This window comes from Ranitomeya variabilis, chromosome 2 (assembly GCF_051348905.1).
Source record: "Ranitomeya variabilis isolate aRanVar5 chromosome 2, aRanVar5.hap1, whole genome shotgun sequence".
NCBI classification, from domain to species: Eukaryota; Metazoa; Chordata; class Amphibia; order Anura; family Dendrobatidae; genus Ranitomeya; species Ranitomeya variabilis.
The window spans coordinates 100381240-100409154 of NC_135233.1; the positions used below are offsets into that span (position 1 = coordinate 100381240).

General features: G+C 46.7%; 2 protein-coding genes across 4 annotated transcripts in view; one reads left to right on the plus strand and one right to left on the minus strand.

Moving 5' to 3' along the window:
• FANCL (FA complementation group L) overlaps positions 1–19707 on the plus strand; it is a 105583-nt gene extending 85876 nt beyond the window's left edge. For both annotated transcript variants that reach the window (XM_077282763.1, XM_077282764.1), the window contains 3 exons: positions 11646–11762; positions 14294–14365; positions 19570–19707. In XM_077282763.1, the coding sequence (XP_077138878.1) occupies positions 11646–11762; positions 14294–14365; positions 19570–19605 (225 nt within the window). In that variant the 3' untranslated portion in view covers positions 19606–19707. The remainder of the gene's footprint in view (positions 1–11645; positions 11763–14293; positions 14366–19569) is intronic.
• Positions 19649–27915, minus strand: part of VRK2 (VRK serine/threonine kinase 2) — a 99451-nt gene continuing 91184 nt past the window's right edge. For both annotated transcript variants that reach the window (XM_077282762.1, XM_077282760.1), the window contains exons 12-14: positions 24254–24355; positions 23680–23847; positions 19649–19831 (exon numbers count right to left, since the gene is read on the minus strand). In XM_077282762.1, the coding sequence (XP_077138877.1) occupies positions 19649–19831; positions 23680–23847; positions 24254–24355 (453 nt within the window). The remainder of the gene's footprint in view (positions 19832–23679; positions 23848–24253; positions 24356–27915) is intronic.

The following is a 27915-nucleotide window of genomic DNA, read 5'->3' on the forward strand; positions in this document are numbered from 1 at the left end:
CCTGGGGCCCCATGTTCTGCCTGGGGCCCCTGTGCTCTGCCTGGGGCCACTGTGCTCTGCCTGGGGCCCCATGTTCTGCCTGGGGCCACTGTGCTCTGCCTGGGGCCCCATGTTCTGCCTGGGGCCCCTGTGCTCTGCCTGGGACCACTGTGCTCTGCCTGGGGCCCCATATGCTGCCTGGGGCCCCTGTGCTCTGCCTGGGGCCACTGTGCTCTGCCTGGGGCCCCATATGCTGCCTGGGGCCACTGTGCTCTGCCTGGGGCCACTGTGCTCTGCCTGGGGCCCCTGTGCTCTGCCTGGGGCCCCATATGCTGCCTGGGGCCCCTGTGCTCTGCCTGGGGCCCCTGTGCTCTGCCTGGGGCCCCATGTTCTGCCTGGGGCCCCTGTGCTCTGCCTGGGGCCACTGTGCTCTGCCTGGGGCCCCATGTTCTGCCTGGGGCCACTGTGCTCTGCCTGGGGCCCCATGTTCTGCCTGGGGCCCCTGTGCTCTGCCTGGGACCACTGTGCTCTGCCTGGGGCCCCATATGCTGCCTGGGGCCCCATATGCTGCCTGGGGCCCCTGTGCTCTGCCTGGGGCCACTGTGCTCTGCCTGGGGCCCCATATGCTGCCTGGGGCCACTGTGCTCTGCCTGGGGCCCCATATGCTGCCTGGGGCCCCTGTGCTCTGCCTGGGGCCCCATATGCTGCCTGGGGCCCCTGTGCTCTGCCTGGGGCCCCTGTGCTCTGCCTGGGGCCCCATATGCTGCCTGAGGCCCCTGTGCTCTGCCTGGGGCCCCATATGCTGCCTGGGGCCCCTATGCTCTGCCTGGGGCCCCTGTGCTCTGCCTGGGGCCCCATATGCTGCCTGGGGCCCCTGTGCTCTGCCTGGGGCCCCTGTGCTCTGCCTGGGGCCCCATGTTCTGCCTGGGGCCCCTGTGCTCTGCCTGGGGCCCCATATGCTGCCTGGGGCCCCTGTGCTCTGCCTGGGGCCCCATATGCTGCCTGGGGCCCCTGTGCTCTGCCTGGGGCCACTGTGCTCTGCCTGGGGCCCCATAGGCTGCCTGGGGCCCCTGTGCTCTGCCTGGGACCACTGTTCTCTGCCTGGGGCCCCATATGCTGCCTGGGGCCCCTGTGCTCTGCCTGGGGCCACTGTGCTCTGCCTGGGGCCCCATATGCTGCCTGGGGCCCCTGTGCTCTGCCTGGGTGTAGGACACTGGTGACGTCACTTATCTCCGGACATTAGCTCCGGACATTAGCTCCGGATATTATCTCCGGACATTAGCTCCGGAGATTAGCTCCGGACATTAGCTCCGGACAAAGCCACGGAAGTTGGCACAAATTGCAGGAAGTAGTATTCTAGGCAATTATATATTAGATGGGCATTTCCTGAAGGAAATACATGGTGCTTGAACAGCGCTACCAGCTTTACAGCAGCACTTTTCACACACGGGACTGGGGGGCACGCTTACTTTTGCACCCGGGGCCGGGGGCGCGCTTACTTTTGCACCCGGGGGCGCACTTACTTTTGCACCCGGAGGCGCACTTACTTTTGCACCCGGAGGCGCACTTACTTTTGCACCCGGGGGCGCACTTACTTTTGCACCCGGGGGCGCACTTACTTTTGCACCCGGGGGCGCACTTACTTTTGCACCCGGGGGCGCACTTACTTTTGCACCCGGGGGCGCACTTACTTTTGCACCCGGGGGCGCACTTACTTTTGCACCCGGGGGCGCACTTACTTTTGCACCCGGGGGCGCACTTACTTTTGGGGCCGCACTTACTTTTGGTGGGCGGGGCTCCTCGGCCTCCGATTTGGTTGGTGGGGCCCCTCGTCCTCCGATTTGGTGGGTGGGGACCCTCGGCCTCCGATTTGGTGGGCGGGGACCGGCCTCCGATTTGGTGGGCGGGGACCCTCGGCCTCCGATTTGGTGGGCGGGGACCCTCGACCTCCGATTTGGTGGGCGGGGACCCTCGGCCTCCGCTTTGGTGGGCGGGGCCCCTCGGCCTCCGATTTGGTGGGCGGGGTCCCTCTGCCTCCGATTTGGTGGGCGGGGACCCTCGGCCTCCGCTTTGGTTGGCGGGGCCCCACGGCCTCCAATTTGGTGGGCGGGGTCCCTCTGCCTCCGCTTTGGTGGGCGGGGCCGCTCGGCCTTCGATTTGGTGGGCGGGGCTCCTCGGCCTCCGATTTGGTTGGCGGGGACCCTCGGCCTCCGATTTGGTGGGCGGGGACCCTCTGCCTCCGATGTGGTGGGCGGGGCCCCTCGGCCTCCGATGTGGTGGGCGGGGCCCCTCGGCCTCCGCTTTGGTGGGTGGGGCCGGGCCCCTCGGCCTCCGCTTTGGTGGGCGGGGCCGCTCGGCCTTCGATTTGGTGGGCGGGGCCCATCGGCCTCCGATTTGGTGGGCGGGGCTCCTCGGCCTCCGATTTGGTGGGCGGGGCCCCTCGGCCTCCGATTTGGTGGGCGGGGCTCCTCGGCCTCCGATTTGGTGGGCGGGGACCCTCGGCCTCCGATTTGGTGGGCGGGGACCCTCGGCCTCCGATTTGGTAGGCGGGGCCCCTCGGCCTCCGATTTGGTGGGCGGGGACCCTCGGCCTCCAATTTGGTGGGCGGGGACCCTCGGCCTCCAATTTGGTGGGCGGGGACCCTCGGCCTCCGATTTGGTGGGCGGGGACCCTCGGCCTCCGATTTGGAGGGCGGGGACCCTCGGCCTCCTATTTGGTGGGCGGGGACCCTCGGCCTCTGATTTGGTGGGCGGGGACCCTCGGCCTCCGCTTTGGTGGGTGTGTCCCGTCGGCCTCCGATTTGGTGGGCGGGGACCCTCGGCCTCCGATTTGGTGGGCGTGGACCCTCGGCCTCCTATTTGGTGGACGGGGCCCCTCGGCCTCCGATTTGGATGGTGTGGACCCTCGGCCTCCGATTTGGTGGGCGGGGCCCCTCGGCCTCCGATGTGGTGGGCGGGGACCCTCGGCCTCCGATTTGGTGGGCGGGGCCCCTCGGCCTCCGATGTGGTGGGCGGGGCCCCTCGGCCTCCGCTTTGGTGGGCGGGGCCCCTCGGCCTCCGCTTTGGTGGGCGGGGCCGCTCGGCCTCCGCTTTGGTGGGCGGGGCCGCTCGGCCTCCGATTTGGTGGGCAGGGCTCCTCGGCCTCCGATTTGGTTGGCGAAGCCCCTCGGCCTCCGATTTGTTTGGCGGGGCCCCTCGGCCTCCGATTTGGTGGGCGGGGACCCTCGGCCTCCGATTTGGTGGGCGGGGACCCTCGGCCTCCGATTTGGTGGTCTGGGACCCTCGGCCTCCGCTTTGGTGGGCAGGGACCCTCGGCCTCCGATTTGGTGGTCGGGGACCCTCGGCCTCCGCTTTGGTGGGCGGGGCCCCTCAGCCTCCGATTTGGTGGGCGGGGTCCCTCTGCCTCCGATTTGGTGTGCGGGGACCCTCGGCCTCCGCTTTCGTGGGCGGGGCCCCTCGACCTTCGATTTGGTGGGCGGGGCTCCTCGGCCTCCGATTTGGTTGGTGGGGCCCCTCGGCCTCCTATTTGGTGGGCGGGGACCCTCGGCCTCTGATTTGGTGGGCGGGGACCCTCGGCCTCCGCTTTGGTGGGTGTGTCCCGTCGGCCTCCGATTTGGTGGGCGGGGACCCTCGGCCTCCGATTTGGTGGGCGTGGACCCTCGGCCTCCTATTTGGTGGACGGGGCCCCTCGGCCTCAGATTTGGATGGTGTGGACCCTCGGCCTCCGATTTGGTGGGCGGGGACCCTCGGCCTCCGATTTGGTGGGCGGGGACCCTCGGCCTCCGATTTGGTGGGCGGGGACCCTCGGCCTCCGATTTGGTGGGCGGGGCCCCTCGGCCTCCGATTTGGAGGGCGGGGACCCCCGGCCTCCGATTTGGTGGGCGGGGACCCTCGGCCTCCGATTTGGTGGGCGGGGCCCCTCGGCCTCCGATTTGGTGGGCGGGGCCCCTCGGCCTCCGATTTGGTGGGCGGGGAACCTCGGCCTCCGATTTGGTGGGCGGGGCCCCTCGGCCTCCGATGTGGTGGTCGGGGCCCCTCGGCCTCCGCTTTGGTGGGCGGGGCCGGGCCCCTCGGCCTCCGCTTTGGTGGGCGGGGCCGCTCGGCCTTCTATTTGGTGGGCGGGGCTCCTCGGCCTCCGATTTGGTTGGCGGGGCCCCTCGGCCTCCGATTTGGTGTGTGCTCTGCCTGGGGCCCCATATGCTGCCTGGGGCCCCATATGCTGCCTGGGGCCCCTGTGCTCTGCCTGGGGCCCCATGTTCTGCCTGGGGCCCCTGTGCTCTGCCTGGGGCCACTGTGCTCTGCCTGGGTGTAGGACACTGGTGACGTCACTTATCTCCGGACATTAGCTCCGGACATTAGCTACGGACATTAGCTCCGGACAATAGCTCCGGACAAAGCCACGGAAGTTGGCACAAATTGCAGGAAGTAGTATTCTAGGCAATTATATATTAGATTTGTGAAAAAATGGCTCTTTTTAAAGGCAGAATATATGGCTAGGAGCAAGATTGTGTACTCCTATGCAAAGGGGACTGAATGAAAAGCCTGATTTCAATGATTAAGAGTTGTGCCCCAATACTTTTGCACATTCAGTGTATTATACATCCATATTTCTTGGATTCTTCACTGAAGGACACAAGAAACCATGGTGCGAGGTCTGACACTAAGTACACACATCTAAAACAAACAAAAATAAACTCCTCACCAAAAGGCTGCTCCTGGCCTGCCAACACCCAGCTGTTCAGTTTAGCTTAGTGTCACTTAGGAGGCAGACACAGATGTTTTTTTGCAGCAGAGACTAACCTTTTTGTTGGATAACCGTGGGATGGGCCACTTTCACACCACTACGCAAGGGTGAGACCAGCCGGTAATGGTCAGTCTGTATCATCTATCGTCAGGATAGCAGGACCGTAGTAACTTGATGCAGCCATTGATCAGATACCCGGGCAGATGGTCCTTTGCCTTTTGACTACTGCCTGCCCAACCCATGAGCGTTGCACATTGCAGAGAGCAGAAGATGGATCAGGGACGCCTTGGCCCACAAGACCACCAAGCCTCTTCAGGACAGTTAAAGGGGTTCTCTGAGAAATGGAATAAAATCAATAATATACATTTTACATATTAAACATTTTTCTAAATACCTATATTTAGGAAAAAGGTACGTTTTATTTAATGCGATCAGTCAGGAGATGGCACCTACCAAGTATCATTGTGTAGCTGTCCTAGATTTCACAAGTCACACAGTAGGTTGTGCTGCGTGAAGCACAAGATAGACGCACTACAACTGTCAGGCTGACTGAGATATGTTCATTCTTGATCAACTAAAGAAAGGTGTTTATCTTCTCCTTTAGTCCCCTCCATTCCGTGTCCTGTCAGGTTAACTGAACAGAGGAATGTGCGTTCACAATGCCTGACCGGACGCTGCTTTGATGTGACCGGTCTCATGCTTCACACAGCCCGTACTATTACTGGTGTCTTCTGAAATCTAGGATGGCTCCACAGTGATACATGGCAGGTGCCATCTTTCAATCCTAGCAGAGTTCTGTAGATAAAGAATATATTTTTGCTATATAAAAGTATTTAGAAAAATGTTTAAGATTTAAATGTGTATTTATTGTATTACATTTCTTTAAGTATATCCTTAATTTGGTCCTGTGTTGCGCTGTGCCTTTATTTCGGCCGCTCCTGGCAACATATTCCTATCGAGCCCACAACCTTTTTTTCCTCGGCAGTCTTGCAACAGGTCCAATCTATTTATTTGCACCCCTCTCCTCCTTTTATGGAAGTCGCTCTGTTTTTCAAGCACCATCCATTGCCGGCTGATAGTCTATGTAAGCCACTGCAGCTTGGTGATCTCCAGCAGGGCTGGTACTGTAATTTAATTCTCAGCTTCGTTAAGGTCTAGCTGGCTGCCATCAAGTCATGCCCCCTCTCACTCTGGTCAATCACATGCTGGCTTTTCTCTCACCCCTGGGTTGGCTCCACCTTTGCCTTTTGGCTCCTAGGGGCCAAGACTCTGCTTTGGCTGTTCTTTTCCAGTGTTACCTAACTTACTAGCCTCAGGTCAGGACTTTCCACATGGACAAATCGAATTCAGAGCCACCGTATTGACCCTCTGGATCTTTTGGACCTTAGTCTGGTCCAGGACGCTCATCAGTCCCCTCCTTTCGAGATGAAGAGATCTTTCTCTGCTTCCGCTTTGCAGCAAGGTGTTTTTTCCTCTCAGCCATCTCTTCTATCAGGCGAGGCCTTAAATAATGTCTCTTTTCTGTCTATTTCTTTCTCCCGAAAAGGGCGGTCTTGCGTATGATACCTTTTTCTTTCTAAAGTGTTCTCTGTCCTCCACTTTAACAAAATTGTTTTCCTTCCTTATGCACTTTGCATCTGATCTCTCTGAGAGGTTATTACACAATCTGATATGGTTAGAAATATACAGCTCTACCTGTCTTCCCTGGCTCTGTTCAGATGCCTTGTGGTCCCAGAAGGCCCATGCAGAGGTCTGGCATTTGGTGTCCAGTTGCTTGCTGGATTTGATCTGCCATTTTGAAAGATCTGGCTAAGCTGAGCCGCTCTCGGTCAAGGCACAGCTCACTCCAACCGAACTGCTTGGAGCCTCCTGTGCTGTGCACCACATACAGTGCCTTGCGAAAGTATTCGGCCCCCTGGAACTTTTCAACATTTTCCCACAAATCATGCTTCAAACATAAAGATACCAAATGTAAATTTTTGGTGAAGAATCAACAACAAGTGGAACACAATTGTGAAGTTGAACGAAATGTATTGGTTATTTTAAATTTTTGAGGAAAATCAAAAACTGAAAAGTGGGGTGTGCAATATTATTTGGCCCCTTTAATTTAATTCTTTGTTGCGCCACCTTTTGCTGCGATTACAGCTGCAAGTCGCTTGGGGTATGTCTCTATCAGTTTTGTACATTGAGAGACTGAAATTCTTGCCCATTCTTACTTGGCAAACCGCTCGAGCTCAGAGAGGTTTGATGGAGATAGTTTGTGAACAGCAGTTTTCAGCTCTTTCCACAGATTCTCGATTGGATTGAGGTGTAGACTTTGACTTTGCCATTCTAACACCTGGATGCGTTTATTTGTGAACCATTCCATTGTAGATTTTGCTTTATGTTTGGGATCATTGTCTTGTTGGAAGTCAAATCTCTGTCCCAGTCTCAGGTCTTTTGCAGACTCCCAACAGGTTTTCTTCAAGAATGGTCCTGTATTTGGCTCCATCCATCTTCCCATCAATTTTATCCATCTTCTCTGTCCCTGCTGAAGAAAAGCAGGCCCAAATCATGATGCTGCCACCACCATGTTTGACAGTGGGAATGGTGTGTTCAGGTTGATGAGCTGTGTTGCCTTTACGCAGGGCCAGCATCAGCACCCGGGCAAGTGCCGGGGCCCTGAGCAGGCAGGGGGCCCACTCGCCGTCGGGGACACTGGTGCGCTATAGTGCCGGCCCCCGCGAGTGGACCACCTGCCTGCTCCAGGCCCCGACACTTGCGATACTTACCTCTCCAGGTTCCAGTGCTGCGTCTTCCATCCTCTGACTGTGACGTTCAGGTCAGAGGGCGCGATGACGTCACCAGTGCGCGCCCTCTGCCTGAGCAGTCGCAGCACAGAGAGCAGGAAGACGCCGACGCTGAGTAGTCCAGAGCAGAGCAGCGTCAAGCAACGAGAGGTGAGTATTACATTTTTTATTTTTTTTATATTTGGAGCAATATATGGGGACCATCAGAATGGGCCCATATGTGGAGCATTCTATGGGGCTAATTCTATATGGAGCCAATTTAATATGGAGCCAATTTAATATGGAGCATCTTATGGGGCTAATTCAATATGGAGCAGTATACGGGGCCAATAATATATGAAGCATCTTATGGGACTAACTATATATGGAGCATTTTATATGGCCAATTATATATGGAGCATTATATAGGGCCATTGTACATGGAGCATCTTATGGGGCAAATTATTTTTGGAGCATTATATGGGACCCATTCTGTAAGGAGTATTATATGGGGCCCATTCTGTAAGGAGTATTATATGGGGCCCATTCTGTATGGAGCAATATATGGGACTCAGTATACTGTATGGGGCCAATCATATACTGTATGGAGCATTATATGAGGCCCATTACATATGGAGCAATAGATAGGGCCCATCATATACTGTATGGAGAATATGTGGCTCACTATACTGTATGGAGCATTATATGGGGTCAATTCCGTATGGAGCAATATATGCGGCTCATTCTGTATGGAGCACTCTGTGGTGCTCATTATTCTGTATGGAGCATAATATTGGGCTCATTATTCTGTTTGTAGCAATATATGGGGCTCATTATTCTGTATAGAGGACTATGTGGTGCCAATTATACTGTATGGAGCACTATATGGGGCAATATATGGGGCTCATTATTCTGTTTGGAGAAATATATGGGGCTCATTCTGTATAGAGGACTTATACTGTCCGGTTTCTGAGCTAATGTAGAATGTACAATAGATATCACTCATGTAATGTAAGAAGTAAGTGAAATCTTTGGCATTGTACTATACCTATATTTCTCTGCCGTATCGGTGCATTATGAATTGTGGTATGTGTTAAAGGGGCCCACCGGGACTTCGCCCAGGGTCCATGAAAACCTGGAGCCGGCCCTGCCTTTACGCCAAACATATCGTTTGGCATTGTTGCCAAAAAGTTTGATTTTGGTTTCATCTGACCAGAGCACCTTTTTCCTCATGTTTGGTGTGTCTCCCAGGTGGCTTGTTGCAAACTTTAAACAACACTTTTTATGGATATCTTTGAGAAATGGCTTTCTTCTTGCCACTCGTCCATAAAGGCCAGATTTGTGCAGTGTACGACTGATTGTTGTCCTATGGACAGACTGTCCCACCTCAGCTGTAGATCTCTGTAGTTCATCCAGAGTGATCATGGACCTCTTGGCTGCATCTCTGGTCAGTCTTCTTGTTTGAGATGAAAGTTTAGAGGGACGGCCGGGTCTTGGTAGATTTGCAGTGGTATGACACTCCTTCTATTTCAATATGATCGCTTGCACAGTGCTCCTTGGGATGTTTAAAGTTTTTGAAATCATTTTGTATCCAAATCCAGCTTTAAACTTCTCCACAACAGTATCACAGACCTGCCTGTTATGTTCCTTGGTCTTCATGATGCTCTCTGTGCTTCAAATAGAACCCTGAGACTATCACAGAGCAGGTGCATTTATACAGAGACCTGATTACACACAGGTGGATATTTATTATCATTAGGCATTTAGGACAACATTGGATCATTCAGAGATCCACAATGAACTTCTGGAGTGAGTTTGCTGCACTGAAAGTAAAGGGGCCGAATAATATTGCACGCCCCACTTTTCAGTTTTTTGAATTTCCACAAAAATTTAAAATAACCAATAAATTTCATTCAGCTTCACACTTGTGTTCCACTTGCTGTTGAATCTTCACCAAAAATTTACATTTGGTATCTTTATGTTTGAAGCATGATATGTGGGAAAAGGTTGAAAAGTTCCAGGGAGCAAAATACTTTCGCAAGGCACTGTAACATCTGTTCTTCTACTTTGCGGGGCCACTGCTTAATCTTCAGTCCTCATCCTTGCAGAGCTCTTACCTTTGTGTTGGCGGATGCAAGTCTTGGCAGAAGGGTACTGCAAGCATCAGTTGTTCGGCTAGTAATCTGAAGGATTGCAATTCTTTTCTTCTGCAATGTTGTTAGTAGTTTTACCACCCAAGGGACTGCTTTGGGATGACATTCTGTGGTTTCCTATGTCCCTCAATGAAGTGTTTTAGAGAGGAAGATTTTTATATCAATTAACACAGCAAAAAAAGGGACAGCAGTATTTACTTGCCGAGGTCTCAGAACTAACGCAGCAAATCATGCAAAGGATGCAGCAAACCAATATAGTAAAGATGGCTGCAACACAGGTGCAAAATACTGATCAAACAACAGTCACAGCCTACCGATTCATGGAGGGGGTGAGTGCAAAGTATAGGGTGTACACAAGCAGTGCACAGTGTCTGGCTTAGAGCCTATTAGCGACGCCCACACTATTAGATTAGGCGGGCTGCCCAGCACTATCTAAGTGCACCCCATGAGAGCAGACACCCTATTTACAAAGCCATCAATGATGAGTCTGGCTGCACCCTAAAAATGACGTGCAAAAACATACAAAATATGAGGTATTGATCGACAATTTGGATAAAACACAGCTCTGGCAAAATGTAAGAGACCACCACATCAAAACCCTATCTTGGGCAGCCCAATCTCCAGACCTGAACCTCATTGATAACCTCTGGAATGTAATCAAGAGGATGATGGAGAGTCACAAGCCATCAAACAAAGAAGAACTGCTTACATGTTTGTACCAGGAGTGGTATAAGGTCACCCAAAAGCAGTGTGAAAGACTGGTGGAAAGCGTGCCAAAACGCATGAAAGCTGTGATTAAAAATCATGGTTATTCCACAAAATATTGATTTCTAAACTCTTCCCGAGTTAAAACATTAGTATTGTTGTTTATAAATGATTAGGAACTTGTTTTCTTTGCATTATTTGAGGTCCGAAAGCACTGGGCTTTTGTTTTTTTATTTTGACCATTTCTCCTTTTCAGAAAAAAAATACAGAATTTATTGCTTGGAACTTCGGAGACATGTTGTCAGAAGTTTATAGAATAAAAAAAAATTTGATTTTTCTCTTTATATATTTTTGAGTAAAATGTAGACAAACTGAACATTTTGCAGTGGTCTCTTCATTTTTGCCCGAGCTGTATGTAAGTTCGCAACCCGTATCAAGGGGCCTCACACTTGCGTCTGCTAATACGAAAATTAAACGCAAAGCAACAAAAAAAGGAATAACAAATGGATTTTGTATTCCTCTTTTTGTGGCTTTGCTTTTAATTTTAGATTTTTACATCACAACGCTCATACATCCAGTGTTCCTCCTCCTACCACATAGCCAGGAAAACAATAGCGTGTATTTATATAATGTACTTTGTTACAAGCAGCAGGTAGAGCAGGAGTAAAGTACACTAATAATTACTTGTACAGAACAAACAAGTCCTTTTGATCAGCCATTACCGCTAAATGCCCAATATTTATTTAATCTATCAAACTTGAAAATCTCTTCTGAAATCTCGGCGTATTTATCAGGAGTTGGGAAACCTGCAATTTCCATGGAACTCTTCATTTTAAAGCACTTAGATCCTGGATCACAAAGTGCTGGGAGGAGAAAATGCATTAAATATACGGCAGGTAGTTTGGGTGAAAACTATACACACACACGAACAATGAAATGGCCTTAACCCACCACATGCTGGCTCTATTTCATAGAAGTGTTGTCCCTTCTCAGGCTGTACTACACTACACCTGTTTGTAGGGAAATGAGGGCCTTTGACTTCTTCTTGGCCATTTGTAGACCTGTTATATGAAGGACACATTCATATATGTGGATATTGATATGGATGGTAAAATTGTATCCTTCCAATATGTGACACAGTTGGGCAAGTCATTATTTGTGAGTTTCAAGTTGTATTTTAGTAGAGGAAATGTATAATTGCAAACTACGAAGTTCTGCAGCGACTCTTTATGATCTTTTTATTTTATCAGTATGCTATATAATTTGACTTTTTGTTTTTTTCTTAATTTACCTCCAGGATTTTACTATGGACTGTGGGATATGCTATGCGTATAGGCTGGACTCTGCCATTCCAGACCAAGTTTGCAACGATCCGCACTGTGCACAGCCCTTTCACCAAGCCTGTTTATATGAGGTAATAAAGTGCTCCTAAAACACTACTGGGTGTCAGGGCAAAATAAATAACCAAGTCCTTTACGTTTCAGAAGAAAGCTTTTTGTATGGTCTCCATTGAGGCATTTAAAGGGAATTTGTCAGCATGGTTTTGCTATGGGATCTGAGAGCAGAATGATGTAGGGGCAGAGAGCCTGATTCCAGTGATGTCACTCACTGGGCTGCAGTTTTAGTAAAATCCCTGTTTTCTCTGCTGTAGATGTAGGAGTGGTGATTAGGCTGAGCTGTGTATAACTCCGCCCACACCTCTGATTGGCAGCTTCCTGTGTACACTGTGCATTGTCAGCACTTGGTGATGGGTGGGGTTACACTGATTGGCCTGACAGTGTTGCATGTGACACGTAGTCCTGCAATGATAATATCCTGCTGATAAAACACCAATTGTATTGAAACTACAGCAAATTACTGAGCGACACATCCCAGGAAGCAGGTTTCCTGCCCCTTTATTATTATAGCGCCATTTTTTCCATGCCGCTTTACATGCGAAATGGGGTATACATAATAAAAACGAGTACAGTAATCTTTAAACAATACAAATGACCGACTGGTACAGGAGGAGAGAGGACCCTGCCCGTGAGGTCATACAATCTACAAGATGCTGCTCTTAGATTATATAGCAAAAACTTGTTGCAGATTCCCTTTAAAGGGGGTATCCAACATTAGAAAAACTTGGCTACTTTGTAGTAATACAGCTTGGCCCCAGTGAATTAAACTGACCTATGCTTCAATACCAGTAGGGAGCAATAGTTAATTGCAGCTTGGTCAGTTGCAATCATTTTTTTCAATCCCATTGCAATTAAGAGTTATTAATTAACTGTACAAACTTTCTGCTGTTTTTACAATAAACCGATACAAAAACAATTTGAATAACTCAAAATGACTAATATAACTAGTGGTTTCTCCAAAGTCATCACAAAATGGCACTTTCACTGATGTGCTGTATAGCCAGACACCAGCTTCTGGCAACGTCCCTGAGGAATCTTATCCCATTCCTCATGGGCAGTCGTCTCGTTCATTTATATTTTTGGGTTTGTGGCTGCAACTGCCTTCTTCATATCACATTAATGATTTTTCTGTCTAGTTCAAGTCAGGCAAACTTGAAGACCTCTCCAGAATCTTGCAAGACCTTTTCTGAAAACAAGCCGTGGTGGCCTTAACGTTATGCTTGGAATCATTGTCCTGTTGGAAGATCTAATGATGTCCAAGTTCCATTTACTTCACACAAGGCATGATGTTTTCTCCTCGTCTTTCCTCATACTTGATTGAATCCTTCTTGCCTTCCAAGCAGCGCTAGTGCATTACTGACCTCCTACCATTATTCACTATAGTAATCACCTAGCCACCACCATATTTCACTATAGGCCTCACCAAGCCCTAACCATGCTTCACTGTAGGCATCACCGAGCCACTGCCATGCTTCAGTATAGGCGTAACTGAGCTACCACCATGCTTCACTGTAGGCAGGGTGTTCTTTTCAGCATATGCTTCATTCCTCTCCTTCCAAACATGATGTCGATCCATAGGCCAAAAGATCTTTCTTACTTCTTTTTACATAAAACATCATTTTTAGTGGAAAAATATTTTTATTTTGAATTTTTTATTTCTTATTAATTTATAACAAATGTTTTCCTTATTTTTTTTTGTCCCTCTGAGGGCCCCATACAGTAATATTATTTAACAATTAGCCTCACATAGTAATTCTGGCCCCAGTCCTGTAATAATATCCCATATCCTGGTCTAAGATATATCCATATCTTTTTGTAATAATGTTCCCCAATATGCCATTTTTTACATACACATAAAAGAAAAATAGTCTTCTTCCTCCTCCCCAGCCGGGGCGGCGCATGGCAACAACGTCATGTGCTGCTCCAATGGGCAAAACTACGTCAGCTGCTGGTTCCTGCGCTGTGGTACAACTCAATTAAATGTGCATCCTCCGCACACATTCAGCTGAGATCACGTGCAGGCATCGGCTCGGCTGGCCCATGACTTCCTGCACGCAATAGTCTCAGGAGCCGCCTGTGGCCCCCAAGCCGCGTGTTTGAGACCCCTGCCTTACACTGCAGAGTCTTTGAGAATAGCATGTTGTGTTGCCTTTGGAGAAACTTCTTGTGATAATACTTGTGTTGGGCTTTTTAAATTATTCGTTTCATTGGTTTATTACAAACAGCATAAAGTTTGTATATTTTCCTAAGAAACCTCATGCCGTGGGGGTTGAATAATTTTGATTGGTATAAGAATCATTCAGCTGCAATTACACAATACCAAAACACAATACAAATGAACATTTAAAAAAAAATGTAGAATAAAATGTATTCTTTAGCCTGGATTTGGATGACCGTTATTACAATTAGTGCATGGTGCAATTTGTTTTCCCACACGGTCCATCGTCACAGGTGTCAAAACCCTCAATAAAGCAACGTACAATCAAGACCTCAAAAGTCAAATGTAATCATTCATATAATTAATTTTATGTTTTCTTCTCATTTTTAGTGGCTAAATGGTCTCCCGTCAAGTAGGCAGAGCTTTAACATCATATACGGGGAATGCCCTTATTGCACTAAGGTAAGGCTAATGGATAATAAAGGGAATCTGACACCAGGCGTGCGCTACTGCATCTGAGAGCAGCATAATGTAGAATGGGCAGCAGGGTGGCTCAGTGGTTAGCACTGTTGCTTTGCGGCGCTGGAGTTCTGGGTTCAAATGCCACCAAGCACAACATCTGCAAGGAGTTTGTATCTTCTCCCCATGTTTGTGTGGGTTTCCTCCCACACTCCAAGACAATACTGGTAGGGAATTTAGATTGTGAGCCCCAATGGGGACAGCAATAATAATAATAATATATGTAAAGTGCTGCAGAATATGATAGTGCTATATTAGCAATGTATACTAATAATATACTCTAAGCAGCCCAGTACGTGATATACCGCTGAATCGGGATCTGTGTCTCTACATTATGCCGCTCACAGATTAGGTGGCAAAACCTGGCAACAAATTCCCTTTAAGACCTCATATAGAACAGTTTAAACTTTCATGCTGCAATGAGGTTGATTAGATTTATTGCATATTGTTTTTATTTTTTTATTCATAGACAAGGTCAGCGATAACATTGTTACATCCCATAAGGGTATGTGCGCACGTTGAGTATTTGCTTGCAGAAATTTCTGCAAGGTTTCTGCATGTCTTGGCAGCAAAAACGTGCATTTTGCATGCGTTTTTGTACAGCAATGAAGGCCTTTTTTTTTATCTAAATAAAGATAATTAAAAAGTAAAAAATGTGAACTAATTTCTTGGTTCAACACCATTTTTTTCATTCTGATGCAGTAGATAATGGGATAAGGGCTTGGTGTCAGCAGCTGTCATTGACACCACACCCTAGGCTTAGTAATGAAAAGGTGTCAGCCAGACACCCTCATTACTAAGCCAATAACTAAACAAACACACACATTGTCAGCAGCCTATGTAGGAGCATTAATAGAATGAATCTACATAGGCTGCAACCAAACAGTAAAGGTACCGTCACACTCAGCGACGCTGCAGCGATACAGACAACGATGCCGATCGCTGCAGCGTCGCTGTTTAGTCGTTGTGGTCGCTGGAGAGCTGTCACACAGACAGCTCTCCAGCGACCAACGATGCCCAAGTCCCCTGGTAACCAGGGTAAACATCTGGTTACTAAGTGCAGGGCCGCGCTTAGTAACCCGATATTTACCCTGGTTACCATTGTAAAAGTAAAAAAAAAAAAACACTACATACTCACCTTCTGATGTCTGTCACATCCCCCGGCGTCCACAGGGTTCGTGCAGCTGCTCAGAGCTTCCTGCACTGAATGTGTCAGCGCGGCCGGAAAGCAGAGCACAGTGGTGACGTCACCGCTGTTACTGCCGGCGCTCACACATTCAGTGCAGGAGGCTCTGAGCAGCAGCGCGTAACCCTGTGGACGCCGGGGGACGTGACAGACATCAGAAGGTGAGTATGTACTGTTTTTTTTTTTAACTTTTACAATGGTAACCAGGGTAAATATCGGGTTACTAAGCGCGGCCCTGCACTTAGTAACCCAATGTTTACCCTGGTTACAAATGAACACATCGTTAGATCGGCGTCACACACGCCGATCCAACGATGGACAGCGGGTGATCAGCGACAAAATAAGGTTCTGGACTTCTAGCTCCGACCAGCGATATCACTGCGGGATCCAGATCGCTGCTGCGTGTCAAACACAACGAGATCGCTATCCAGGACGCTGCAACGTCACGGATCGTTGTCGTTCTCGCTGCAAAGTCGCTTAGTGTGAAGGTACCTTTACTCTTAATTTAAAGAAAGAAAAGAAAAAAAAAAAACCTATTTGCGTTGGCTCCCACATAATTTTCATAACCAGTAGAGGGAAAGCCGACAGCTGAGGGCTGATGTTAATATTCTGGGAAGGAGCCACTAGTCATAAAGGTTCTCAGGGTATTAATATCAGCTCACAGCTGTCGGCTTAGCCTTTACTTAGACATAAGGTCCCCCTATAAAATCTATCCAGCAAAGGCTAGGCAGACAGCTGTGGGCTGATATAAATAGCCTAGGAAGGGACCATGGATCTTCGCCCCCTCCGAGACTAAAAACATCATCTCTCAGCCGCACCAGAAAAGGCACTTCCCACTTGCCCTGTAGCAGTGGCAAGTGGGGTAATTGTTGTGAATTCTGTTCTTGGGTTCCCTCCGGTGGTTGTTGGTGGTATTGCAGCTGTTCCTGGCTGGCAATTCTGGTCAGGTGTCCTTGCTGATTACAGGCCTGACTGGGGTATTTGTTATGATCCTGATGGTAAGGAACACATGAACTGACCTGATGGGTAAACCAAAAATAAGGACAAGCTCCGGGAATGTGGGAACTTTACTGACCGCAATTCTGATCCTATCAACAAACACTATAGGCAGCCGTGGAGCGTTCCTAACTCGGCCTAGACGCCTCGTTCACAGCCTGAGAAACTAGCTACCCCTAGAGAGAAACAAAGCCTCACTTGCCTCAGAGAAATTTTCCCCAAAGTGTAAGCAGCCCCCCACAAATAATAACGGTGAGTTTAAGGGGAAAACACAAACATAGAAATGAAAATAGGTTTTAGCAAATGAGGCCCGCTAATAACGAAATAGTCAGAAGATAGCAAGGAATCTGTGCGATCAGTATAAAATACTACAAAAGTATCCACGCAGAGAATACAAAAAGACCCCCACACCGACTCACGATGTGAGGGGCGCAACTCCGCACCCCAGAGCTTCCAGCTAGCAATCAAATAGCATATAAGCAAGCTGGACTGAACTCATAACATACTGAGACACATTTTCAAATAGCAATGAGCAAAAATGGACTAGCATGAACTTAGCTTCTCCACGAGGAGACAGGTCACAAGGGAAGTCCCAGAGAGATCTGAACCAGTACTGAATACAACGACAGCAGGCAACAAGTAAAGGTCCAGATGGAGTTAAATAGGCAGCAGGCCTAGCAGGAAACGAGGCAGCTGGAGTCCAGCTACAGACCAGCCGTAACACTAAAAGCCACCAGAGGGAGCCCATGAACAGAACTCAGAAAGTACCACTCATGACCACAGGAGGGAGCCCGAGAACGGAATTCACAACAGGTATTTAGGACTGCTGGATTCATTAGTCAGTGCCAGTTGTCCATTGTTCTTGGAGGGATTGCTGCGCTCTCTGGTTCCTCACGCTCTTCTGCCAATTCAGCTAAGATAAGTGTCTGGTTTTTTGTCTCTGTGCACACATGCAGTGTGCTTGTAATTCAGTGCAATCCATTTGTGTTTTTGTCCAACTTAGACTTTGTTTGGATTTTTCAGTCATGCTGGATTCTCAGGAGTTGCAGATCTACTTGCTATGTCTTTAGTTAGATGTAGTATATTTGTATTTTCTGCTGTGGATATTTTTAGGATTTTAATACTGACCGCTTAGAATTCTGTCCTATCCTTTTCTATTTAGCTAGAGATGCCTCTTTTGCTAAAGTCTGTTTTTCTGCCTGTGTGTGTTCTTCCTCTTATACTCACAGTCAATATTTGTGGGGGGCTGTCTATCCTTTGGGGGTCTGCTCTGAGGCAAGATAGAATTCCCATTTCCACCTATAGGGGTATTTAGTCCTCCGGCTGTGTCGAGGTGTCTAGGACGGGTTAGGCACACCCCACGGCTACTTCTAGTTGCGGTGTCAGTTTAGGGTTTGCGGTCAGTACAGATACCACTACTCCTGAGAAAGTCTCTCATGCGGCTCCTAGGTCACCGGATCATAACAAGTAATGGTTGGGGGAGGGTTGATGTCAAATTTGTATTGTCAGGTGACGTCAAGCCCACAGTTTAGTAATGGAGAGACATCTATAAGACCCCCCCATTACTAGCCCCATAGTAACAGCAAATACGCACACATTTTTATACCTGCATGTTTGCAGATTTAACTGACTCAGTTGAAGTCAATGTGTGGAAAATGTGCTAGAAATCCGCACAAAGATTTGACATCCTGCAGAAAAAAAAACACACTGCAAATACTCAAAGAAAATTTACTGATCATGTGCACAACACCTCAGGATTGTCATTGAATTAGCTTGCAAAATAATTCCATGGTGTTTCTGGCTCATTTCTACGTGGAAAACACATCAAAAATGCACCGTCCAATAGTCTACACTGTGATCACTGATCAAGAGATTGATGTTAGATGTCAATTCACACAATGGCAATTAGCTAAACAAATGTAGAGCAAATGGCAATAAAGAAAAGCTTAAAGGGGTGGTTGAGGTCACATAAAAATTGTATCCAAATCCCTATCTAATTTTTGCCATAATCTAAACCAATTTCTAATATGTTTGCATTAAAAATTCCCACACTACAGTAACTGCTCATTACAAATGGAGGGTAAATCCAGCTTCACAAACTCCAAAATGGGATTTTCTTTCATTACAATCCAGTGAACAAAGTTCCGTGCATATATAATAACACGAACCTTTGTTCACTGGATTTGTTACTTCGCCATTAAAGAAAATTCAGTTTTTGAGTTTGTGAAGCTGGATTTCCTGTCCTCCGTTTGTAACTGACTGCGTCCAGGCACTAACACTCCCCTTGTTCCAAACTATATGGGACTCTAAATCTGGTGAGCTTTCTTTTTTGTTATAGTGCTACTGTACCTTTTTTGTTCCTGTGTGATGATGCTTTGTTTGAGAATCCCAGTGCATGCTAGTATATTCAAATGTGCGTCATCAAAGCTGGGGTCAGAGGCTGCCGTCACAGTCATCAGGGGCGGGGCTAGTCCGTGTGCGCTGGCATTGTGCGATGTGCACAATCACAGTGCGCAATCTGTTGCAGGCTGAGAAGAATAATAACGAGCCAGCAATATAATGGAGAGCGCACTTTCAACGCTGTGTCAGAGGGTACCTGGCATGCAGAGGCCAGTGCCGATCCCCCCAGTCACTTACGGGAGTGGTGCAGGTCTCTGAATGCTAGAATTATAAATACTGTACCTTCCCCCACAACATGCTTCTGTGAGTTAAGGTTTTGGATAACTAATTTTCAAACAGACAATGGATATTCCTTGATATAAATGTAGTATATTTTATTTGCAAAGCTAAATTTAAAAAAAAAAAATGCGTTTTCATATAAATACATTTATTCCCTAACCTCTTTCCTTAGCACACATTTATTGGGTTGTGTATCCCGTAGCCTAAGTGCAAATTCCCTGCAGGAAAATGTATCCTTAGTTGTATGGTCTAATGTTATTGCATATGCTAAATATTTCATTTTCAGCCAATCACCCTGAAGCTGCTTAATAAGAAGTTCTGAAGCCGTGGATGTCACGCGACTGAACAAGATGGAGTGGAGGTCATCACAGTGCACACAGAACAAAATAGATCATCAGTAGAAGGAAAGGGACTGCTAAGCCGTATCTGTATATATCCTGACGGTCTGATGCAGATGAAGACGCCTTTTCTCTCCCGAGTTCATGGTTGGCATCTTTATACCGTGGATCTTCTTCATACACTTGAGAGGCACTCGCATTCGGAGTTCTCTGAAATCAAACAATATAGACCCTGAAATACTTTTCTGAACAAAGTCTAATGCAATAACTGTATAACCTGCAGTAAAAAAGCTGTTATATGGAGGATCTCAAATGGAAAATAAAGCAACTTTACAAATAGTCATAAATACAAATCCTACAGGTTATTGTCTACAGTGTCTGTTAATAAAAGGCTAGAAACAAACCCTGACCCCAGTCTCCATCCATATCTGACCCCTACTTTTTGGTATCCTACAGTTGAAGTCATACGTTTCCATACGCCATTTAACGCTAGTATTCCTCCCTCGGAGCACAGGGGAGATCACTACTATATTTCAAGGTTATGACATTTTTTGAAGATTATATACATGTGGTTAATATTTAGTAGCATTGCCTTTTAATTGTGTAACTTGGGGCACAAGTTTCAGGTAGCCTTGAAAAAGATTTTCTAGGATTTTGTCCCAGTCCTCCTCAGAATTGGCTTAACAAGTCCGGTTTGTAGGCCTGCATGATTGCTCATGCTTTTTTTTTGCCCATACACAGTCTATGGGATTAAGGTAAGGACTACGTGATGACCACTCGGTTACCTCCACTTTATTCTTAAAGGGAATCTGCCACCAGGTGACAGTCAGCTCGTCTGAGAGCAGCAGAATGTAGTCACAGATGTGTTACTTACTGGGCTGCTTGCTGTCGTTTAAATATTATCCTGTTGATAAAAGTTATCACTAGAGGACTAGTAAATTTGCTGCAATGTAGTTCTTCATTTTGATGAGCTCTGTATAACCCTTCTTGCACCGCTGATTGGCACCTATGTACACTGTGCATAGGCAGAAAATTGCCAATCATTGGTGAAGGCGGGTTATAAAGAGCTCAGAATTCAGAGAATTGGTAGCCGTAAACATAACTGCATCCATGCCCGTAAGAGATCCCTGCCCATACATCTTACTTCTCTCCGATGGGGATTGCAAAAACCTGGTGACAGATTCCTTTTCGGCCATTTTGCCACAACTTTGGAAGTATGCTTGCAGTCACTGTCTATTTGGAAGAGCCATTTGTGCCCGAGCTGGAACTTCTTAGTTAATGACTTAACATTTTGTTTCCCAGAATAGATGGCATTACGAGGAGAGAAAAGTTACGGTAGGTGGATATATTGAAATGCACTTGAACCTCCGGCAGAAAAGCACCCCACTGCATGATGCAAACACTCATGTGCTTCACAATTGGGACAGTGGTCTTTGGCTTGTAAACCTCCCTCTATTTTCCTCCATACATCACTATCGTAATGGTCATTATGGCTCAACAGATCCATTTCTTGTTTCATCAAATCACAGGATATGGTTTCCAAACTTGAGATAATTTTCCCGATGTGCAGTTTCAAATGAACCAGTCTTTTTATGGCGGTTTGGAGCATTGGCTTCACCTTTGCTGAGCGGACATTCAGGCCATGTTAATACAGGACTGTTGATTAAGATAAGTTTGTACCCATTTCCTCCAGCATTTTCACAAGATTGTTTCATGCTGATCTTGGATTGACTTGTATGATGTTTCCGCACCTCAGTATGTCCGGCTCTATAAGACAGAATGTGTCTCCTTCCTGACCGGTGAGATTGTGTGTAACTTCGCAGATTATCATTTGAACAGATGAATGTGGGACATTGCTCCCAAGGATTTACCAGATGTGTGCTGGTCCACTTGGCTGACTTGTTTTGATTTTCCTATATGAAGCAAGGAGGCACTTGGGCATTAAAATACTACTCCAATTATCTCCTGATGACAATTCGCCTATCCGAAGCCTCTAAAGCAGGGGTCCCCAACCCGTAGCTCGCGAGCCACATGTGGCTCGCCTGCCCCTGACATGTGGCTCGCCGACGATCACCGAAAAAAAGTCCCTAGGGAGCCACCCCGCTGCCTGTAATACCCACCCAGGGCGGGCGTCAGCACCCGGGCAAGTGCTGGGGCCCTGAGCAGGCAGGGGGCCCCCTCGCTATCGGGGACACTGGCGTGCTATGGTGCCGGCCCCCGTGAGTGGATCCTCCGCCTGCTCCGGCACTTGCGATACTTACCTCTCCCGGTTCCAGTGCTGCAGCGTCTTCCATCCTCTGACTGTGACGTTCAGGTCAGAGGGTGCGATGACGTCACCAGTGCGTGCCCTCTGCCTGAGCAGTCACAGCGCAGAGCAGCTGAGGAGTCCAGAGCAGCGACAAGCAACGAGAGGTGAGTATTTCATTTATTTTTTTTTTTTTAATATTTGGAGCAATATATGGGGCCAGTAATATAGGGAGCATCCTGTGGGGCCAGTAATATAGGGAGCATCTTATGGGGCTAGTGATATGGGGAGCATCCTATGGGGCCAGTGATATAGGGAGCATCCTATTGGGCCAGTGATATAGGGAGCATCTTATGGGGCCAGTGATATAGGGAGCATCCTATGGGGCCAGTGATATAGGGAGCATCCTATGGGGCCAGTGATATAGGGAGCATCCTATGGGGCCAGTGATATAGGGAGCATCCTATGGGGCCAGTGATATAGGGAGCATCCTATGGGGCCAGTGATATAGGGAGCATCCTATGGGGCCAGTGATATAGGGAGCATCCTATGGGGCCAGTGATATAGGGAGCATCCTATGGGGTCAGTGTTATAGGGAGCATCTTATGGGGCTAGTGATATAGGGAGCATCTTATGGGGTCAGTAATATAGGGAGCATCCTATGGGGCCAGTGATATAGGGAGCATATTATGGGGCCAGTGATATAGGGAGCATCTTATGGGGCCAATTCCTTGTGGAGCAGTATATGGGGCTAATTCCATATGGCGCAGTATATGGGGCCAATTCCATATGGAGCAGTATATGGGGCCAATAATATATGAAGCATCTTATGGGACTGTTAAAGGGTATTGACTTTTAAGATTGCTACTTCCCATAGGTGGCACTAGAGTTCAGTTTGCATAACAATAATGTAAAATACATAAGGATAGAGTGAAAGCGAAAATCTGCATGTTATTATTTGTGCCTTCTCTAGGTTTTTCTATGACTATCTGCATTGTGGCTCTCGACCAACTTTCATAGCGGAATGTGGCTCTCAAGGTAAGAAAGGTTGGGGACCCCTGCTCTAAAGCGTTGACATTGTCTTTTTTCTCAAGCTAATTAAAGGTTCTTGATTTTTGATATAGGAAATTGTTTAACATTTGTTAAAAAAAACTGCTAGTCATGTACAAAGTAGACATCAGGAACAACTTTCGAAAATGATATAGTTTTGTTGATTTGGAGTCTGTAAATAAATGACTTTTGTGGACTTCAACCCAAGTATAAAACCTATGACTTCAACAGTACATCTGGTGCTGCAGGATGGCTTGTAATGGTTCCCACAGAAGAGGAAAGACTATTTGATTAATAAAAACTAGTGATTGGGATTAAAGCAGTTATTCAGGGGCACGATCAGACTAAGGTTTTCACTTATGTTTTAGAGTTGCAAGGGAATGGACAAAAAAGAATAATGTAAGGGTGACCCATTTATCCGCGCACGCTGAACATACTTAGTGATGAGAGAGTATACTCATTACTTAGGTTTTCCCGAGCATGCTCGGGTGGTCTCCGGGTATTTGGATGTGCTCGGAGATTTTGTTTCTGTCTCCGTGGCTGCATGAGTAACAGCCTGAACACATGCAGGGATTACCTAACAAACAGGCAATCCCTGTATGTGCAGCGGCTGTCTAACAGCCACGACACCTGCCGCTGTGGCTGCTCGAACATAGTATTCAGGCACGCTGTAGATACTTAATTAGCCCGTGAGTACGCTCGGATAACACCTTAACCAAGCACGCTCGCTCAGCACTAGTAAGTGTGCAAGGTACAGACTTACCCTTGGTTTATAGATCCTTGGTGCCTCCGAGAACAAATCCGCAGAGGCTGATCTCACTGAACTGCTCGATACATCTGCAATATTACTGGTACCAATGTATGGCTCACATCCACTTCTGTCATCATCATTTGTATACTGGCTTGAAACTACTGTTTTCCTTGAGTAATTCTGTTATTAGAAAATAATAGGCACATTTTATTCAAAGTACAATAACTCCCCCACAATTTTTTATTTTGTAAATTAACAATCCAATTGTAACTAATAAATGTCCTTTTTTTGCCAAAATTGACAAAATAGAGACTTGGCCAAGAGTAAACTGCAGCACTAAGGTCTGTTTCACATAGCATAGTCCTAGCATGGCCAGATTTTACCATCTGCGTTATGGCTGTGCCACCAGGACGTCCTGCAGTTCTAAGGAGCCAAAACTCCCTTAAGGGTTTAAAGTGATTACGTTTAGTTCAGTAGAACCAGCAGGGCCTGGGTCATGTACCTACTGTAGCTGAGAGACCATTAAGATGCTAAAACAGTCGTCAAAAGGGTGCTGGTGCATGCAAAATTAGGAATGAAGATCTACCTTTTGAGCTTTGCGGGAAGCACCTGGGTTTAGTGGATTACTGTCCTTTAGCTGTACATCGTCTTCTTCCATCTCTTTTTTCACATGTTTCCGCATCTCTGGCTATGGACAGAATGCAAGAGGAACAGTGAAGGCATGTATTCACTCAAAGAACGTTTTCATGTTCAATGTACATGAAGCTACCAGATGACGTTACATATGATGCCCCAGTTTCAAAATGTCACTTTTGCATCATCATGATGGTTTAAAATAAATGTATAAAAATATTTGTTTGATAGACAAGTAGAGTAATAAAGTGACATTTTTAGGGTAGGGCTAATTGGCGGCATTTGTCACCGGATGGAAAATTCTCAGAAAAGTCGAGCAATAATATCTGTGTGAGTCGTTAGTCTCATGACTATATAAAGAGATCCTGTCTCGACTTTGTACAGTAAAGACATAGCTGTTATGGCGCTGTAATACTGATTAAATTGACCCTTTGGTAAAGTAAAGAAATCAGCTTAAGTTTTTTTGCTATCCAGATTTCAGTACACAGGGCTTGGACTGCGCGTTGGGTCTTCTCAGTGATTCCCCAGCCCCTCCACCTGCCAGTCTTTGAATAGCAGGTCAATGGTTTTTCAGCGACCTGCCTGACCTGTTTGAAATCTTGCAGTGGCGCCTCATTGCCATGGGCAGCAGCGCGTGCACAGATCAAGTTCTCAGCACAACTGTGTCAGAGAGGACGGAGCATGTGGCGCCCACTGCAGTGATGGAAGGTCTGAGGATCCTCATGGAGGCGAAGACCCAGTTGCACAGTCCAAATGGTGATCAGAATAGAACATGAAGGTGGATTTGTTCACCAATTTAATCTGCGCTTACAGTCATGCCTTTACATTACAAAATCGTGCTGACGGGTTCCATCTAACAGCCCTTATTTTTGCTGTCTAAGGCCGTGCTCACACATTCTGGATATGGTCAGTATTTTATTTATAAGCCAAAACCAGGAGTGGGTGAAGAATGCAGAAGTGGTGACGTGTTTCTATTATACATTTCCTTGGCTTACAAATACTATGGTAAAATACTAAACGTGGCCTAATAGATCACTGAAAATAATTTTCTCCCCCATCTTTGCTGGATCTGTATTTTTGGATCAAACTATCAAAAATATTAGAAGTTTTGAATACCGCACTGCCCTTAAGAATAAACGCTTTGAAAAGTTTGTTAAATGTAGAAAAAAAATTGAATAACATTTGCAATTACTAAAAGAGCCCCGATTTTGACGTAAAAATCAAACCTCTGAGTTGCAGTACGTCGCTTGATGCTTGTGACTTACACTGAAGACTATGCCAAGTGAGTCACTTGTGACATAAAAGCCAACTTGAGGAGAAAAATTTGACTGTTGCAGTCGTGATGAGATACTATAATCATTAGATGTGATGTCAAAGTGTGACGCACCGATTTCAGGATCACCATGTAGCTCTAGCCTTGCACTAGGGGTCGTCTTTAACCCAGATTGGTCGGCAGATACTAACCCATGCATAGTAAGCACACTGATCCAGTTGGCCATCACAATTCAGCCCTTGTCACAGCTGCTCATATCTTTCTCTTTGATCATTTTTACAGCTATGAATTAATTATCTTTAAGAAGTGACAATTCACTTGATACATAACATATCCAAGCCCTTGCTAGGTGAAGGAAGTGAATAGTAATTATTTTGAGACAGTGCCATCTAACAGTGGTTGTAATGTTATGACAGATTAGGACTAGTGATGAGCGAATATACTCATTACTCGAGATTTCCCGAGCACGCTCGGGGGTCCTCAAGAGTATTTTTTTTAGCCCTCAGATATTTAGTTTTCATCACTGCAGCTGAATGATTTACAGCTACTAGCCTGCTTGATTACATGTGGGGATTCCCTAGCAACCAGGGAACCCCCACATGTACTCAGGCTGGCTAACAGATGTAAATCATTCAGCTGCGGCGATGAAAACTAAATCTCCGAGCGCTAAAAAATACTCGAAGGACACCTGAGTGTGCTCGGGAAATCTCGAGTAACGAGTATATTCGCTCATCACTAATTAGGATACATCATTAGTTGTCTTTGGTGGGTTTTTATGTTTGACCAAGTCTTTTTTTTTTTTCTTTTTTTGTGCGTTGTTGAATCATTACTATTAACAGCTCACTATTCACTCTACTGGCCATGGTGTCCTGAAGAATAATGGCAAGAATAGCAAGTCCCCATTTTACAGCTGCACTACAAATATTTTGTAATCTGATGGATATTAGAGAATTGGTGATCTTCCTCTAAACATTTTTAAAAGAACACAAAATATCCCACAAATTACAATGCGAGGGTCTTCATTTTTTTTATTCTCTTCTCATGAAATCAGAAATGAAGATTTCTTCACATATAACTTTCTGGCTGAAGGAGCCTCCCCGGCAGTGCTCTCCGTGCAGCAGCACACCAAGAATGTTTAGAGGGATTGTCTACTTCTGGACAGTCTCACTTTAGTTAATTCGGGAATACAATTACAATAATAAAAAAAAAAAAAAAAAAAACAATAGATACTGCAGTGATGCCAATCTGGTGACAATGCTGTTCCCAAAGAGTGGCTGCAGTCAATGAGCATCCGCTAGTTGGCTGCAGACTTTACTGTTTCATCACCGCGAACGTCCACCCTGATGAAATATCGATCAACTACAGCCAAAGAACGGCCACTCATCACTGGCTGCAGCCTGCAGTCGCATCTCTCCAGGAACAGCGCCTCTCCAGGTGAGGAGTAGCAAGTTTTGGGTTTTTTTTTTTTTTTTAAACATTGATTAGACTGGGTAACCCCTGTAAGCCTTGCCCTTGGTCTGAATCCTGCCCCTTATCTATATGCTAAAAATAGGATGAGGGGGACATTAATCCCTGTGTTCTCTGAAACATGTCTACAAGAACACTTCAGGAATATGCGGAAAATCATGCAGACTAAAATATAAACTGGAGAGAAACTTCTCAGGCCTCGCTCAGTCATTTCTAGGCTGTGTGTTAAGGTAATACTAGAAATAGACGGTGTGCCAATATATTAAAACGGAGCGGTGCCGCCAAAAATACAGAATTTGTTATTTTAGTCTCTAATCTTTCTCTAGTACAAAGAGACATTTTTAGTGAAAATAAAACTCAGCGTTATTCCAAATGTCCACCTGAATTTATTATTAACCTTTGCTGGGAAAGAATCCAGAAGTCTTCAGCTTTTTAATTCATATTCATAAACCTGGACCCATTCATAGCAAGTTTTCTTCCATATCAATGAGCCTAATTAATATGAAAAAGAATTATGAAATGTGATTTTAATCACTACATTTGCTTTTCCATGCAGGTTATCTGACCTTTTCTGGGGAAGACGGCAGTAACACTCCTCGTGACTGATTATATGTATTAAACTCTGGCATTCAGCTTAAAATAAGAATGTTCACAGTCTGTCTTGTCTTTACTGTATATGAATATATTAATGCAGTGACTGGACTGACTTGTATTAATAGAGGAAATCCTGAAGTGTCCTGTAAGCTCTTGGCTCTGGAGAGAAGGCTGTAGCCCATGGAAAAGATGCTCTGCTAAGCGGGACTGCTAACGTGCCACACTGATTGGGGACTCCAGCAATCACGAATTTATACAGGCACTCATTCCTTCAGCGAATA